This window comes from Rhea pennata, chromosome 11 (assembly GCF_028389875.1).
Source record: "Rhea pennata isolate bPtePen1 chromosome 11, bPtePen1.pri, whole genome shotgun sequence".
NCBI classification, from domain to species: Eukaryota; Metazoa; Chordata; class Aves; order Rheiformes; family Rheidae; genus Rhea; species Rhea pennata.
The window spans coordinates 14529029-14548050 of record NC_084673.1 but is presented as its reverse complement, the minus strand read 5'-3'; the positions used below and the strand labels follow the sequence as shown (position 1 = coordinate 14548050).

The 19022-nt window shown below is 38.9% G+C and overlaps 1 protein-coding gene across 1 annotated transcript in view; it reads right to left on the bottom strand.

Annotated features, from left to right (window-relative positions):
* AFF2 (ALF transcription elongation factor 2) overlaps window positions 1-19022 on the bottom strand; it is a 325935-nt gene that overhangs the window by 118163 nt on the left and 188750 nt on the right. The window contains exons 5-7 of the mRNA XM_062584442.1: window positions 8181-8267; window positions 5369-5405; window positions 5063-5114 (exon numbers count right to left, since the gene is read on the bottom strand). Coding sequence (XP_062440426.1) covers window positions 5063-5114; window positions 5369-5405; window positions 8181-8267 — 176 coding nt within the window. The remainder of the gene's footprint in view (window positions 1-5062; window positions 5115-5368; window positions 5406-8180; window positions 8268-19022) is intronic.

Here is a 19022-nt window from a genome sequence, read left to right as displayed (position 1 = left end):
ATAAGCAACTGGCCATAGGAAATGCTTGTGTATTGTAGTCCCAATTGCTCAGTACTCTGTTCAATAGGAGAAGCCTGCGGCACTGAGGAACAAAAGGATACCAGCTCCACTCCTTATCATTGCTCCAGATCCCAGATGATAACACCCAAGAACATATGTGGGCAAAAGGATGCAAAGCAAACTTCTAATTAACAAAACAAAACGATAAATATGGAAGATGAATGACATATAATCAGAACAGACCTTTTTATCTTCATTTTCTAGTTGTCCCTTTCATACGATGCACTGGAACTCTCTAAAGATTAATGGACTTCCAATTACATGCTACTGTTGTTTCACTTATCATAATTTGTACATGGCAGCAAAAGTCCGTTGTACCCCTGACTTTCCCAGTTTACTCAGAGGGAATATCTTTGGGACTTCCTGAGGCTAACAAACAGACAGCACTTACTTTTAATGGTTAAAGCTTGCCACACACTTGTTAAGAGAAAATAAGTGTACACTAGAAAAGAATACAGGCTATCAAAACTGTACAATCAATTGACACTCATCAAAAACTGTAATTATAAACTAAAATTGCATCTTCTTCAGTGTATTATATCAGGGCTGGATTGTGACTGGAACTCAGATATAGAGTTGGATACATATCTAGAAACACTCCTCTTATGCCAGTTGAAGCTGAATTTTACAAGTTGTTATTTCGTATGATTAAACTGGAAATCATGCGTCTATATTGAATGAATCCCATTTAAAACAAACAAACAAAAAAAAAAGATTCCTTTCAAGGTTAGAATTCATCAGTGCTTCTTGATTTGAACGTTCTGAATAACAACATTACTTGTTGTCGCATTATCCAATATACAATCCTTGGTGTAAAATCCCCTTGATGTCTGATTACTCTTCATAAGGACCTCATGCTGATTCGTTTCAAACTGTGAATTACCTTTAATTCATAGCTTGAACGTGCTGCCAAATTTTGTTTTCCATGCTCCCAGGTGGCTGTCCCTGACACAGTGGAGAACATCCAAAGAGCCATTAGACACTTCTGAAAAGTAGTTAGAAGTCAAGAAGCAGATTTCCATTTTCAAACAGGCTTCCATGAAGTGCTACGATAATCTCTAAGACTAGAAAAATACTGGCATTTACTGAAATATTTTTATAACTACGAAGTGAAATCCTGGCCCAGCTGAAACCAGTGGTGAGCCCTTTTTGAAAAATCCTTGCGAAAGTAACACATGAAGAGTTTTTAACTGCTTGTGTTGGTTTTGAGCCCACTGTATTTAGCTATTCTCTAGCCCCCACACAGGTTGTATATCATTAAGCATGATGGATCACAAAAATCTGATAAAATGAGTTGTTTTCGTCTGATCCATAAAAATTTGCTGCTCTAAGTTTTTAATAGTTTCCGGTAGTTCACTGAGCCCATGAGAAGGACCTTTTAATACTGTATTAATACAGTAAGTATAGGAAGTCATTTTATGATAAGGAAAGAATACTATTATGATTACATTTTTTTTTTTAGCTAGGCTTTTATGGAAACTACCCAAGACTACTCTGCAGTATGATTTCGAAACACAGGATGTGCTTGATTAAAAAGGTTCTGGGTAGTTTCCAGCTGGAGAGAGGCCAAAGACTAACAACCAAACAGAACAAAAGAACTGGATGTCTGAGGATGACATACTTGCAGTGGTAATTATATAACAGAAACCCAAGTCAAGAGTTGAGAATGTACCCTTGAATTCATGGAAGCTGACAGAAAATCCTTCTCAGTGCAATTGCTTGCACCTTATCTGTTCCTCCTTACTGTGCTTCATAGCACACTAATCAGAGTAGACTGGTTGTAAACTGACTGCATGGTACCTAATCAATGGAGTTTTACAGTGAGTCTGAAGACAAAATGGGAAGCCAGCTGCCATAGTTTTACATAGCCTGATGTCAGCTATAAAAACACACAACAATACACACAAACATGCGCATTCCCCAGAGTTCAAAATTTAATTTTCAAGAATTTTGAGTAGAAATTAAGATCTGATTCATTTAAATGAATCATTTAAATCAGTAAGGGTCACTCATGGACAGTGTAGGTACAGAATTTAGACAGGATCCCAACTATGGGGTTAGGTTTAGCTCTGTTGGTTAGAGCATGGTGCTGCTAATGCCAAGGTCGCGGGTTCAATCCCCACTGGGGCTACACTGAGGGTTGGACTAGATGATCTCCAGAGGTCCCTTCCAATCTTACCATTCTGTGATACTCTGCCTACTATTTTGCTTGCTGCAAAACATTTGGTGCTGGGTTTCTCCAGTATGTGGATGTGACATAATATATTAAATGTTTATACATTAAATATATTTCAGCTGTAAAAAGGATTGAAATTCATATTTCAAAAAGATTTACTTGAGACAAGTTAGGCAACCACAAATCATATGTATTGCATCACCCTTCAAAAGCAAGACATTGGTAAATGTATCCACCTTGCAGCATGTGGTGTCTGTTCTTTCTCCTAGAAGTACATGCCCAAAATATTGTCTTACAAAGATCATACATTCCTTTGGTCTGATATTCCACAATGCCAATGTTTCTACATCTGAATTTGGTAATAACATATAGGCAGCCTTACCGCTGGCACAGCATACAACATCATAGAGGCAAAGCACCCGTCCCTAAACATCCCTAAACATCTCTAAAAAAGCCATAGTGCTACTCTGTGATATAGTGAATGCCAGCACCTTAGTACCAATTCCTAAGGTTTTCTAATGATGCCAGTGGGATCTGTACGACTGTCACTTGGAGCAATATAAGTGGAAAACATAACATAACTTTCATGTGAGTTACATGTAAACTTAAAGAAGTTGGAAAATAACCCTTACTTTCTCTAGGAACTTTTCCAGGTTAAAAAGGTCTCTAACAAAGGGTATAGATGAAGAAACCCAAATCCAGTCAGGTTTGATCAAGCTGAAATAGCGATAGCAGGTCTCTGACAAAATACATGAGGAATTGGTGAGGGGTACAGGTAGGTCTGTAATTTTACTCACACAATCTAATATCCCTGAAACTGCCCAGTATTAGAAAGAACGAATTTTCAGTAATACAACTGCAATTTGATAAATATTATATTTTTAAAATACACAATGACTGCAGGGTCTCTAAATCTATCTGGGTCTGTTTGGATTGCACTATACACCTCTAATTATTCAATAATACTATTTTTTTCTTCCCCAATCTCTGCTTTAATTTCATTATGCTCAACTTTGTCCTCAAGTAGGTAATTCCCACTGAAAGTGGTGCTAACTGCACACACAGATCTGAAGAAACAAATTGGCCTTGTAACACCAAGTCTCACAGTGGACTGCCTTCTAACCTCCCAAAGCCCTATGGAAATCCTTGGAAGCTGCCTTAACAATTTTTCTGTAGTAAAAGAGAAAAAGTGATAGTAATGGGTTAGCTGATCTTCATTTGGAAGCTAAAAATAAAAGTAGCTTTATTGCAGCTCTGATCTCTCATGTGTAAAATCTATCACATACCATAGGAAGGCAGTTCATTGCAGCAGAAATCTGATTGATAGTACTGGAACTTTAGATCAAGCAGCAGAATAGAGAGCAACTGGTTCATAAAATGTACTCAGTGTCTTCGGGTTTTATATCAGGCTTCCTATAGAGAGCTTTGGTCCCATTAAATGCACTATATACCACTGAGCTCTGAAGCACTGTTCTTTTGAAATTCAGCTTATAACTATAAACCATGATTGACAAGTCTATTACCGTTGGTTACAAACTATTGAAATATTTTATTTTATGGTATACTCACTAAAAAAATTTTCACAGTGGAATCCAAATACACTTGCTTCAGGAGAAAAATCATTTTAAGATGTATTTTTTTTCTTTTTTTTTTAGTAGAGAATGTGCTTGATGTTAGGTTTGGACCACTTAGATGTTCTTAAAATGAATGTTAACACTCTGTTAACTTGGCCTTCAGAGCCTGGTGATTAAAGCAACGGAGCTAGGACACCCACATTCTTGTCCCAGCTCTGCCACTGGCTTCTTCTGTAGTCACAGACAAATCATCGAACTCCAGTAAGTCCTAGGCTGTTCACAAATTTGCAGCAGTTTAAAAATCAACATATTTAAATTATTTTTAAAAAAGCTACGTAGGTATCTCTGCATTGATTTTTCATCACCTATATGAATTTAATTTAAATTGTGTCTTTAGCAAAATTAAGGGACCCACTAGAATCATTTTGAAGTCGTTTTAAATGAACACCTTGTATTTACATAAACTTTAGTTAAGCTACTACAGTTCTGTATTCAGTAGTTTACCACCATTTGAACACTAAAAAAAATCACAGCTCTGAACTGAAATTGGACCAAGACATTTACGCCTCAAGGAAGTATCAAAACAACCACCTACTTTTCAAGATTATTTAATTCATATTCACAAACTACTTTGAAATCCTTGGTAAAAGTAAAGAAAAACCATGCAGTCTCAATTGACTGCCACATTTTTCCAGTTTTACACCAGAGTAGCACCAAAGAAAAATGGTTTAACACAGTGGAGGATTAGCTCTTCCACAATTTTCAACTGTTGTATTTATAGATCAGCTGTGATTTTCATCTAAGTGTATAAAACTCAAGACCTGCTTTTCAGTAACAGCAAGTATAATCGTTCCATACGATGTGTTTTACTCTCCTTCACTATATAAATGCTAAAATTTTTGCATCATCTGTTCATTGGGTTGCATTTTCTATTGTAAGAGGTTTAGTATCTGATGAGAGAAACATAAAAGTGATTTAATTTTGGCAAGCTGTACAGCTAAAATCAGCATTATTTCTGCTTAATAAACTCATCTTTCATACATATCTCTGTTAGCTAATGCTTAAAAAGAAACAGTAATAAGCAGTGAAAACATAAAACTGGTTTATGGCTAATTTTTAAGCACCACTGAGAACACCTGAACACCAGGACAAGATTATGAATGAGCTAGATTTTAGTTACCTTTGGAGAAATAAGCTCTTTCTTTATGATAAATTTAAATCAAGACTTGAAGCTGGAAATAATAATACTTACGACTTCTGTGGCACTGACTTAGTTGCAACTTTCCCTGCTGGATCACTCCACTCTGCAAACAAAGGAAACACATTTTCAAATGTCAAAAGATTACTGTAGAATTAAAATGCACCCAAAGCTGTCAGCCCATCTAATTATACTTGGTTTCACAACATGCCACAATGCATAACATGTAATAAAAAACGGAACTGATCTGTTTTAGCACCATAGAAATTAATTTTTCAGCCTTTGTTTTAATGATGCTAAGTAGAAAAAAATATATATATCCAACCCTGACTGTTAGGACTAAGGATGACGAAGACCTACTTTGTACATTGTATCCTGAGGTCAGATGTTGGGAGTCCTACAAAGAAGAACACACGACATGTCAGCATTAGTTAAATGAGATGAAGAAGGTAAAATACATTTTTGCTTGCAGATTAAGGGCACATGGCATTAAACAAACAGGGAGGGAGTTTGCACAGGGAAGGGCTCATGTGACTGCTAAGGCAATACCAGTGACATCAGTTTAAAAAAACATTAACTGAGGAGACAAAGCACCACTGAGGGACGCTTTCACAGTTCAGACAAGAGCTTGTCCTCAGCTGCTGTAAATCGACACACTCGCTACGTGGAGTCACTGCACAGATTTATACCAGCAGTGGTCCAGCATTTTCAAATCTTGGCGATGGACATGTGTGTGGGGCGTCTGTTGTGCAAAATTTAGTCCTTCGCATGAACGTAGCTATGCATCAAATTCAGCACCACTGCCTTTCTTTTTTGGTCTTGTTGCTAGAAAATGCAGTAACCTTTCATTGATAGTCAGTAATTTTATTTGAGCTGCAACATGTAGGAGTTGATAAAGACATAGGAGGCTGATCTCCACGTCATGGAAATTTGAGCAAATCCAATGAAATCGATGGAAGTGCAGCAACTTTACACCAGCAAAGGATGTGGCTGCAACGTTGAGTGTGTTAATGTTGGGATTCTCATTGACTCACAATAACTAAACTGCTCCTTAATGTCATGATGTTTCCTTGCTTAGTTTTTCTCTAGGCTTTACAGTCCAGAGTGATTATAATCAGCTTTCCTTCCAAGCAGAGTTTGATGATTTGAAATTAAGGTGTTATTTACAACCTAGTCTTACAGCCAGGCACTACTTTGCTGGTAGTGTTACTTCTGTAGGATGTTAAAGTCATTAAAACCCTCACTGCACTTCCTCTCAGGGCATTATTAGTTCCTAATATTGTACTGTGCTGTCAGTCAGTCCCTTGTAAACTAAATCATGCCTTAAGAGTAAAAATGGCACTTTAAACTTGAATGTCAGAAGGATAAATTGTTCTGTTAAGTTCTACCTTTTTTATCACACTTTTTAACATACATTTCTCATGAGGATACTTATATGTTTTAGTGAAGTTGAGAACTTCTAACAGAGCCTGTCTTTGGTTTTGTGGCTGCACAACTACCCATGTTATGTCTGAGATGCAACAATTTGGCTAGCTATAATTGATTTAGTGTGATGTTCTGAAGAGATACATTTCTGTTGCATTTTTTTTTACAGTAAAACTAACAAACTCAGAAACATTTATGTGCTTGCCTATTTCCTGAAATGCTAGCTTAAAAAATCCAATTTATATTTTATATTAAAGTCATATGGTTAACAATTTTAAGATCAACATTTAACCTGACCAGAAATGATTAACTTTGATGTGGATCTTAAAAGTTCAAAGAAAGCTTAATAAGAACAGAAAAAAACCAAACCAAAACAAGATTTTAGTTTCTCTGAGCCTGTGATTATATTGCTCTCACTTGAGATAGTGGCAGTCCGCAGGACATAGACCTGTTTATGTAGAGCCTATAAAAAATACAGCATTAAATTAAGAGATAGTATAAATTAGAAAAATAAAGCTTCTAGTGGGCCAAAACTCAACTGTCACTTATAGATGTATTCACACAGGTATGAATCTGCCTTCACCTAAATGGGTTCAACTGACTCGAACCAGATTTACAGTGAGGATTAAACCCTTGTATGATTATGACTTATGATGCTTAATGCAGAAGCAGTTAACTGAACTGATGCTGGCAGTGCTGGAGCAGTAACAATCGCATTCTCTTAAGATAAGGCATTGTAGGCACTGGCTTTGTTTTTTAAGGAGCCATAGATGCTCCTAATTTCATATGATTTCCACTTAAGTATGGAGGCTGCATTTCAGACAAGGGAATATCTGCCAAATAGATAAAATCAGTTAACGGGAAAATCACATTCCAGCTTTTAAAACAGGTATGATTGCTTGAACCATAATGTCAAGCAGTACCAGTACAGCTTTATGAGCTGTTTTCCAAGGCCCTGCCTCTAGAAAGAAACTTTTATGTAGCCTCATGTCAGAGTGGTGTAGATTTTCTACCCTGGGGAAGTTCTCCATTCCCCAAACATCATCAGCTCATCGCTGTTCAGATCCCAGCAAATGATACGTTTGGCGACGACTGCCTTGGGTGGGAGCTCTAGCTCTAACTGCACTACCCGACTCGTAGCCAGAAGGCAGCAACAGAATTTGGGCTCAAGACATGTTCAAATTACTGTGGCTTAACACTTCACTGCACGTCAGGTGAACTGCAGGTACTCTCCAGGCTTTTAGTGCAGCAAATTTTGAGTACAATGCTTTTAACAAGGCAAATCCTGGGGCTTGTGTTTGTACAGCTCTCTGTCTGCTGGTACTTCGAGTGTGCACACAAGCAGATGCCATAGCTCAGTTCATGAGGAGAAACTTTTTAAGCCCAACTAATTTGATCATGCAGCCTAAACCTCATCATGCAATCAATCATTGGAGGGAACAGAAGACCATTTAGCCATTGCATTGGACAAATAATGATGAAAGAAAAATAAATAAATAAAATATATTGTACTTGTGTAGAAAGACTCTTACAAAAACAGAGATAAGGTTCACTTTCTCTTTGCTATAACTTCTGCAGCTTTAAATAATCAGCCCTACCACTAACAACAGTTTGATTGGGAATTTTCAACTAAAAATAGTCTTAGAAATTTCTGAAATTGGAACCAATTACAAAAATAAACTCTCCAGCGAAGAACACTCAACAGAACAGCATGTTAATCAGGTCACTGTTAATAGCCTACTTGTACCTTGCTTGGGATAGAAAACTTGGTCTGCTCAGCCTTGCCAGGAGTGTGAATAGCAGTAAGAGGAGGAGGCCAAGAATGGGTCATCTCCTACGAAAGAAAAAAAAAGTTTTTGAAAACAAATTCATGTAAGTAAAAAAGAAAAGAAAGAGAGGGAAAGTGATCACATACTCTCCACAGAGCTTGGGACGATGCCCCTGCTTAGGAAGTATCACCATCTATCCTTACATGGTAGATAAACATCTTAACTACCCAGTACGCAACACTTCCTGGGAAAAAGGGTGACAATAGGTTCTATTCATGAAAATTTCAACTATATGTGCTTTTACCAGGTGGCAGCTGCCTCCTCTTCCACGGTCAGTCTGTCGAGCTATATGTGGATGAAGCCATCATAAGAGTTTTACAGTGGGGTTTTATCTGCAAAGTCCAAGCAAGAAGTGGATCCTTCCTGGACTGCATAGGCACCCTTTATGGATTGCATCTCCATAGTGGCAGAACAAGCCAGAGCCAGCTCTGAAAAGCTGGGGTAGGCTTGGAGCATGAGTGCCCGGTGTAGACGAGGGAGTGAGGGTGTCCTACGGGCCAAAGTGTTTTCTCATAGCACTGGCCCTCAGCACTTACTGTGGCACTCAACATCAAGTATCAGAGCACTCTGCAAGTGTGAGGAAGTGTTACAAATCCCATTTTATGATAAGGGACTGAGAGATCAGGTGACTGCCCGAGGTTACACAGAAAGCCTGCAGTTGGGTTGGAAATCTAACCTTCTTGTGAAGACCTGCACTACTGGACCATCTAAGCAACAGGCTCATTCTCTGTATCAATGTGATGAAGCATCATTTAAACCCCCGTTCCAATTGTCTTCGAAGAAACTACCCGCCTGCCCATGGCTATGGAATACAAAAAGAAGAGAAAGTTCACACCATGCCTGCTCTTACTGAGGGCCAGAACTGGGGCTTCTGTGGGAGCAAGCTGGGATGAGTTTCAGAAGAGGGGAAAAGATCGCTAAAATAGAGAAACGGCAGAAGTGTTGTTTTAGGCAAAGCTTACAAATACCCTTGTAATGAGTGTATTTTATGGTAGATGCTGCTGCATTCTCTCTTATCTTTGTTTTTAATTTAATAAATATTCAGACAGGCAGTAATACTTGTCTCTGGCAATCTTTGTCTTGGTTGTTTTTCTTTGCTTACAAAGCTCGGAGAAGACTTTTTTATGGGACAGGGGAGACAAAGAAAGAGAGAGTCTGATCTGGAAAGGTTTGCATGCAATGGCCTGATACTGACAGCATCAAAATGAACGTCCTAGCAGCAGCTTCATGCTCCTCAAAGCCCAGGGCCAGCCGTGACAAAGCTTATGAGTACACAGGTTTCCGCAGGTGCCCTGACAACCACTGCTAACATTGCACAAGTGAAAATATACCATCACGTAATTAATGTGATTAAATACCACATAAAATACGGTTCTTGCTGAAAAGGTAGTGTGGTGGGAGCATCTGGGCTAAGACATGGCTTGGGTGGCTACAGCTGCCTGCTAATATGTATTTCTTTGAAGATCCAGTCAGCAAGCCTCTGCCTGAGCTAACAGGCCACACAGCCACAGCTCCTGCGGCGGGGGGTGAGCTTCGCCGGTTGCTTGAGCCATGGAGAGGGGAGGACACAAGTCTCCGCACTCCTGTAACAGCTTCAGGTCTTGGCCCGTGGAGCTCAGACCTGTCCTCACCGCCCAAGCCCCCAAAGGGGCTGGCGAGGAGGGAAGAGGCGGCTGTGAGCAGCCTGTCCTTCCCAGAGGGCGAGGTGGTGGCAGCAGCCCAGGCGCCGACACGATGAGGACATCACGCTGCACTGGCTGTCGGACTGCAGCGCAGAGGAAAGGGGAAAAGATCTAGTCAACTTTTCTGTGAGATAATATAACCCAAATCCTGTATGCCTGTGCCAGCTCCTATGTTACAGAGGTTGTTTTGTGGCAAATCTTTTCAGAGCAAAATGGTGAAACAGAGATTATATCATGTAATTAAAAGAAGGACACACAGACAGCCTGACTGAAGGCTGCACCAAACTATACACCAGCACTGCCATTAGAGGCTTAACCTCAGCCTCTCCCTGCCCAAGCAGAAAAGGCTGGACAGAGTCCCCAGGATTCATGGGAAGGGGATGCCAGCAAACATTGCTGAAAATTCACCGTCTAAATGCACCCAGTGTCCTTGAGTACTAACTCAGCAGGCTGAATTGCAAGAAAACCTCCTCATCTCCTTGTTAGGGGACACCCACACATAAAACTCCTGGAAAAAGGAAGAATGAGTGTGCTTTTATTTGAGGAAATTCTATTACAATGTAAGCAATCCTGATTCCACTGAGGTCAATGGCAAAAGTCAGCTTGAATGAAGCTGGGACTGACCCATTCAGGTAGATAGAAGCATCTTTCTGAGCATCGAGGTGCACGACAAAGGAATAAGCTAGGTATGACGGAAGCATCTTTTCACTTCAGTCATTGCTGAAAGACATAGTAGTGAATAGAAGTTCCAGAGAGGATCACACATGCCAAACAACCTCAACCCCACACCCCGCAGGGACACGATTGCCTCCTTAACTCCCCTCCATGCTGTCCCTGAAACACATGCTCATTGCTTTGGAGAATTGGGGCCTGAGGAGAAATGTTTAACTATCTGCAGGACTCTGCTGTTCTTTGCAATGCCCTGATTTTTTTGGCAGTCCCTCATTATTAAGTACTTGATAAGCTCCATTCTGTTTCATTTATGAAATCTGATATATCTACCTTCTAATAAATTATGACTGTAAAGAATCACTTACTTGAAGTGTGAGTGTTGTATGTGCATCTGTTAAGGTATACATGTAAACATCTCAGGTTATAAATATCTGGGAAAGAAGGAAGGGAATCACATTCCTTTTTTCTAGGAAAAGTTTAAAGTTTTATCAATCCAAATTTGGAAGTATTTAGAAATTCCTGGAAGTAACGATAACAAAACTGAGCATATGAAATGTTTTAAAGAGGAATTTAATGGAAACAAAGTAAGCCCACAAAATCGAGTTAGGATTTATTTTCACATGGCTTGGACTTAAAATAATTCCAAAATCATGTTAACTGTAGGAGTGGGAAGATGACTGCTATGGAAGTATGCATTTCTTATAGACCTGAAGATTAAATGAGAAAGTAAACCTGCACAGTTTGTTGGCTTAAAAGTCACTGTGGTCCTCTGATGTAGTTACATCAAGCATCCTCCTTTCTGAAAATTATTTAAACATTGTTTTAATTGAATCCATGTGTTTTATTTATTAGGGCTAGGCACGCTTGTCTCTTCAGCTGCGGCTGCTTTTTTTAGCTGTAAAAGCCCTCAGGTAAGTAACTAAGAAGTACACATGCAGAAGAAGTCTAACAAATCACCAAAAATATAACTTGTGCGAGTAAACTGTTCAAGGGCTGCATAGGTTCAAGGCCAAATCAGGATTTAAGTGAAAGGAGAGGACTGAGGAAGGATTTAAGCTTGAATATTTCCAAGGAACAGATCAGAATGAGAGAATTGAGCACAGGAGATATGGGGCAGATGGTAAAATAGCTTTACAAAACCAGTCTCTAAAATTAATTGCCTCCTTCAACATTTATTTCCTTTCTCCATATTTCATTTTTCCATCATTTCCTTCTCGCTCAAAGTGTGTGCAATGTTTTTAAATACAGATAAAAGCATTGAGCCAAGCTCTAAGAGGTCATTATGAAAAAAATCAGCTAGCCCATGTGCTCTATGTCTCTACTGAGGCAGCTTCCCTTCCTCCAGTGCACATTAAACTGCTTAGCCTGATCTAATTTGAAGTCTCCCAAGACACAGGGCTCACACTGCTTCCCTTGGGAGAATTGAGGGGAGACAAGAGAACAGTCTTCAATTACAGAAAGGGCTGTTGCAAAAGGAGAGAATAATCTGTTCTCCAGTTTTATGGTGGATATGAACTTAAACTGCAGCCAGAGATACTCCAGTAAGATGTAAGAAAAGGCTTTCTAATAGTAAGGACTGTGCCAGAACTGAAATAGATTGCTTGGGGAACTACACAGGCTCTGTCTTTGGAGGAAGACCTTTAAGACAAGATGAACACACACTAGTCAGGAAAGGCTCAGGCAGAATGATTTCTGTGCTAGGACAGGGAGGTACAGAAGATGATGCAATCTCTCAGACCCTTTCTTGCTCATTTTCCTTTTCCATAGTGTGACAAATCTCCGTTGGCCAAATGCTGCCCTTACTGTGACTTGTGGATGACAGATCCACAAAGCCATAGAAGAAGAAAGCAGCAATCCTGGTCTATTTCTCCTCCTGCTCTGGCATTAGAGTCTATAAAGACTTAGGCACAGTTGCAGCACTGACAGTTTGCCTGTGTTGTGAGAGAAGGCCCGAGGAGCTGGGGGGAGGAAGAGTCATGCTGGACAGATTTCTAACAATAAATGCAACCTGAGGGCATGGCTGCTATAAAGAGGTACCTTATCTCTTGTAATCTTCATGTCTGCTCTCGGTCCTTTTGACTTTTAGCTAAATCTTTTGCCTTAAACTTTCTCCAAATTCTTGGTTACACCGTATGTTAAAGTTGAATTCAGGAAAAAATTAATACAGGATGAATAAATATTTTAAGTTTGTTACAAACTTGATGCTACAGCTTGTGCTAAGCAACCCATTGCCTTGATGGAATAAAGATAACCAACTGATTCACCATTTATTAAAGCCTCTATTAATGATTTATAAACCTTTTATTAACTATTTATCAGTGCAACCTTAGTATAAAATGTGTCTTGTTTCACAGCATCTTTCTGTTTTCTGCATTTACACAGACCTGATCAAACTCTCCCTGCTAGGAAGCCAGTAATGCATGAGGGGCAGCCACATTTTATATATGTGATGTATACTGAATTAAAAAACATCCTAGTCATTTCATCTATATGAAAAAGGCTAAAGCAAGATATATATGTACTTATATATGTGTATAAGCAAATGACGCTACAGCCTAAAGGAACACAAAGGAAATAAAGCTAAGAGATGTTTTTCATACGTATTTCTCATGTAGGAATGGAGAATTTGCATTAGCACTTGGGAATATCCTGACTGGTAATCTGGCCTGCTTTATCCTGGGCCAAAGGCTTCCTGAAGGAGCGATCTAAGACACTTGCAAGGAGATGATAGATAAGTTCATGGATATGTATTTGATTATTATGTTTCAGTATTTAAATTTTTTTCTCAGCACCAAGAGGGTACCATATCTTTTTCCCTGTAGGGAAGAAAAAAAAATTATAAAAATGATGTCAGTGATGGTCTGACGGCATCAAAGAGAAAGTCAGGTTTCCTGGTTTAAGGCAGAAAACTTTATATTCATGCAGGCATTTCAGCAAATTTATTATCAGTGACATGTCCAGTATATATTTTTGGAGACACAATGCGGCGGCATTTGCAAAAATGCTTTTTTTATCCTAAAATTTATCTTGTTACTGTACCCAGAACTACTAGAAAGCTATTTGAAAATACAGTGCACACCAATTCACGTTCCTTGTTCAAAAGCTAGAGTTTATTCTACAAAAAGCAACAATTTCCCTGACCATAATCTAAAAACATAGCATCTACCTTGTGGGTTTTCTCCATGGCTACAAATAAATTCCCTTTACTCAACTGGGGAATGGGATGCGTTCCACATACTGAGTGGCTTGCTGTTCCTTTCCAGAAATACAGAGGGAAAGGACAGACAAAAATGATATTCAGTGAAAATGAATATAGAAATTGTTTTAAAAGCTAACAGGGATTGACTATAAACATTACAGCATATGTTTTCCTTTCCTATTTTGCTAACATTTGGGAACAAGTTACAGAAAGAAAGTGATAGTAATACGAACATTTTCTATTGAGCTTCCAGATACTCTTTGCCTCCCCTATAGCTCACACTTTTCAATATATTTTCCACATACTGTAGCTTTTATAACTAAAAACACTCATATTCTTTGCTTAGAGCATTTAGAAGGCAATAAAAAATAGCAAATCATGATTGATGTACTTATTGCTCTAATCAATCTTGTGCATGTGAAGAAAAACAATGTTCCGTTACGGTGAGAAGATATCTCAGCTCAGGAGACTGTTTTAGGGAGAAAATAATGAAGCTACACCACTTCCATCAACCCACCACTGAATTTCCAATTTAGTAAGTCTGACACAACCCTAAAAGTAACCACAGTCTAAATGATAGTGTTTCTACACTGTCAAACGACTTTACTCCCTGCTGGGTCCTGGGCACCTAATGGTCCATGCTGTGTATACACTAGCTCTTCCCAGGCTTCCCTCTGAAATAGGTCAGAGAGTTCCCTTCAAGATGGCTCAGGATGATTCTCTTTGGCGCCTGCCTCAGGAAGTTATAATTATATATATATATAATATATATAATAGGACATTCTGAATTTGGTTCATGCTGCCCAGGACAGTCCTTCAACACTATCCCAAGCAGATTTTCTGCCCTCAGGCACCTTCTCACACCCTCCTGGCATTTTCAAGAACACGCTACACAACATCCTGGCGTCCTACTATAAAAATCACAGTCCTAAAAGTTAATGGCATGCCTATATATATATATAGGCATATATATATCCAGGTGTTTGCAGCCATGTGTACTAAACCCGTCTCCAGAAAGCCAAGCACCTTTACTCTCTCACTCTCAGTAACTATACTAATGATGTTGTTGCCCAACACATAGTCCCCAAGTTTTGCTGTGGACAGTAAGGCCAATGTAATACCTCCTGTTCTCAGCAGTTTCTCATCCCCACTGAGATGCAGAGCCATATCCCATTGATTTTATTCATTCAAAATGATACTTGCTTGTTACCATCTCCAGGGACTGCACATCTAATTTTCATGATGGCCCCAAGAGATAGGAAGTATGCATTGAACTGTTAAATACAACATAACATTCTGGCAGTGTAACAGTATAGTATAAACAAAGGCACAATAAGTAATAAAAAGCTAATTCTTTAAAAAGTTACTAATACCAACATATAATTTCATCTCTTCAATTTAAAAAACATTGGCAATGTTTCTCCAAGTAAATAAGCAACTATGTTTTGAAACTATTCACTGCTGGCACTTGTTTAAGGGAATCTGGTAATTTGTTCCATCCATCCTGCGCTTCAAAAGCAAAAAAGCATGTCTTGAATCGCCTATTTTCTTCTCTAAAACTTAGGGTTCACACCAAGAAGAGAGCAGAACTATAATTTACAGTTACAAAACAAGATTGTACCTACCCTGAGGCACTCCACTGTGCACATTTATACAATACATTACACCATCTCCTTTACATTGCCAGATGCAATCAGTTCATGCTTTTTTCACACAAAGTACCACGAGTTATATAGTCACATGACAAGACCATATCCATATAATTTATTATAAAACACATTTAATTTCTGGAGCTTTTATGCTAATGTAGTGAAAAAATAACATCTCCAAATTCACTATCAGGCAAAGCTAAATCACTAAGCTACAAAACATCCCATTCTGTAGAATTAGCACAGAAATGTTTTAAGCTCTACACTGTGCACTAAGCTCTAGACTCATCTAGCCAGTTTATAACCAACATCCTGACAACATTAAGAAGCTGAGTCTAAAAATCTCCAAGGATTTGGAAGAACCAACTTGTGCCAGAAGACACTAGCTTTGATCTTAAAACAGGAGCATCAATTGTCTGAAATAGCATAAAGGGGGAAATTAATAAACCAGGCTAGGCAACTCATTTGAGTTTAAAGCCAAATTCTTTTGCATAAGCCATGATTTGATTTCATTAAAATTGGACTTGAAGTTGTTACTCATCAAGTACAAAGAAATGAAGCTACCACACACTGCTGTACAATACACTTTGAAATCCTGTATAAAAGCTGCTTTTTGCCTCCAAAACCAAGTTTCTGCCAGATCTCTCTTATTCTGCTTACCACACAAGAAGTATTGCAACATGGGTTTTTCCTGAGTAAGTGTGCCAGGGCAGCATTTCTTTTCAATGTCGAGTGCTTCCCTTTTACATAGGTCTCATCAACACCTCAACTGGAATGGTATTAAAACAGTAATCTGAGGCTCATGTGCAGATGGACGCCCAGAAAAGCTCAAGCTTGCTCTTACAGAAGCTATCCTTGTTCACCAGTTCCTTTTCTTCATCATCTGTTGCTCTCCCTATCAGCCCACCATATGTCCCAGACTTGCTTCTTTCCTACTAAGTGAAAAATGCAGTCTCCCCAACAGCACACTATTATCTTCCCAGTGCCTAAATCTGAGATCACAAACTTTTTGGGGAAAAACTGTCTCATTTTTTGCCTTATGCAATGTCCAGGACAGTGGTGGAACATCACAGTGAATATTGACTGGACATAGCCAGCTTGAATAACACTCAGCAAGCCCTGGATGACCAGAAAACTCCTGCAACTGAAGCCTAATCATTGGATCATCTAATTTGGGACTGGTGTGTTTGCCAAAGATCAACCTATGGGTCTGGCCCTGTAACAGAGAGGCAGAGTCCATGCCATCACTCAGACCCAACCATTTATCTCTCTTCTTTTCCTGGAAGACCTAAGCAGCCCACCATGTGACTTGGCATTCATAATATTAATTTTAGCCTTTGGAAAAGAACAAATATTTCAGTCTGGATTTCCTTTTCCTTACTTGTGCCATGAAGCAGGTCTGGTCCTGCCTACTGCTGCGTCCTGTAACTCATGCCAGTATTATCCTTTGATTCTCTCCTGCTAAACCAATGGGTGTAAAAAAAAAAATTGTGTGTGTGCAGAAAATGTTGTGTAACAAATGCAGCAAATGCTTTTTTTGGCATGTCAGCCTTACCCAAATAAACCAGCTTAAAGAGTAAAGAAAACCAAAGCCAAAGCAAGCTGAGGTCTTTTTTTGATCTCCCTTAGGGTATGGAGGGGTTCCACAGTATTTCTGGTAGATAGATTCCCAGCCACATGTATGCATTTGATTCCTCATCTCCCAGCTCATTCTTACAAAGCTAGTGAGTCTGAAGTTGGAAACATTACACACTTAGAATGGTTGCAAAGATGTGTGACAGCTGAGGGTGCTTGGTCTCACACAGAGTAGTACTAATGTTTCAGATCAGCACGTTCAGACCACACATCAGGTGTATATATTCTGTGATTAGGTTTTCCATAACCTTCTGACAACAAATGACATTGAAACAAACCAACTCATAATAGCAGGGCTAAAAGCAGCCAAAGCCTTAGCCACCCTTCACCCAAACATTACACATTGTTCTTTTTCCCCAGGAAAACCAATGAATAAGGTGCAAAAGCCACAGCACTAAAAAGCAGGAAGCTTCGTGCTCCAGCACTTGGAAATGATGCATCTACATTACTAGATGATGACATGTATTGTCTTTGTTGCCTCTAGCTGGTCAAAAAGGAATAGCAAACTGCTCATGAGCAATAGTTTATCAGGGGTCATATGGGCAATTTGGATCACAGCTGGAGCAAGCCCAAGAAAAGACCACCCTGTAGAAGCATGGTTGCTAGTTAGCTCTAAGCAGTTAGTGCTGTTCGTAACTCCAGCAAGTGTCAAGCAATGACAATTACCAGTTATCATACAAAGTGGAACAGGAATAAACCTGCCAAAGAGTTTTTTTTTTTTTTTTTTTTTTTTTTTACAGTATAACATGTAATTTATTATCATGTTTGAGCAATTACCAAAAGGAGCTGTTGATCTCACTTTGCCAGAGAGATACAAAGGCTAGACACAGTAACACGGCATTCTTTTGAAGGATAACTTATGTTATAAGTGAAAGACACCATAAAATGACAACTCTGCTGCAAAAGGAGACAGAATGATACATTTAGCGAAATTCCCAGTCTAAGTCTTTTCAAAGAACACAAGCCGCTAGTGTAACATTCCTAAGGGTTGCTGCATCCTTTCAAACATGATAGCTTTCTTGTAGTTTACACTTATCGTATTAAGAAAAATGGTAATGAGGAGATCATGACAACTTCTTTTAAAAGTAACAATGACTCAATTCCCAAGGAAAAAAAGAAGAGTGATAACTGTTTTCATGGAAAAAAACCTTCAGTGAACACTTCACTCTTGAAGCTGTGTTCTCTTGTTTTTTTTCTTTCTTTTTTTTTTTTTTTTTGTCTCTGAACTCAGGAACAACAAGGGACTGCTCTTCAAAAAAATCTGAGCACTAGTTTGTATTTGTCTAGTACAACACTCCTTTTTCAGTTAAACTAGCAGCTCAGACCTCTTACTGAATAATTAGGGACTCCAGAGGTTAGAAATGATTTTTTAAAAAAGTGAATAAATAGGAAAAGATTAATTGGCTTGATTTAAAAAAATTATCACTACTGGGAATGTTCTGCTACAAACAAAAAATGATTTTTTTTTCCTGAGGTTGAGAAGAATATTTTTAAGCGTTGTTGTACCTTGGGGTGTGTGATGCAAACAACATATACTTTAATAGGCAATACTCATGTGGCAAGGAAATTCACGGACTACAAAGCCTTAAGGGGGCTTTGTAACACTCAGTGCTTGTATAATAAATTCCACCAAGAGTTCTCAAGGCAATCCTCACGGGAGATCAATACCCTCATTTTCCAACATGGCTCCAGAGAGGTGAAATTCTGTCCATGACTTAAATCACCCACTAGGCCAACAGCAGATACAATGAACACTACTTTGGCCTTTTTTTCCCATTAGCAACCCATGCAAGCCTCCCTAGTCAGTCTATGTCCATATTGTCCTTGTTTTGCCCTGTGAAGGCCTTGACGGCATTATTTTGATCTCCCTAGGAGGAAAAAAAAAGAGTATTTACTTAGATATTGCACAGACCTTTTGGAACG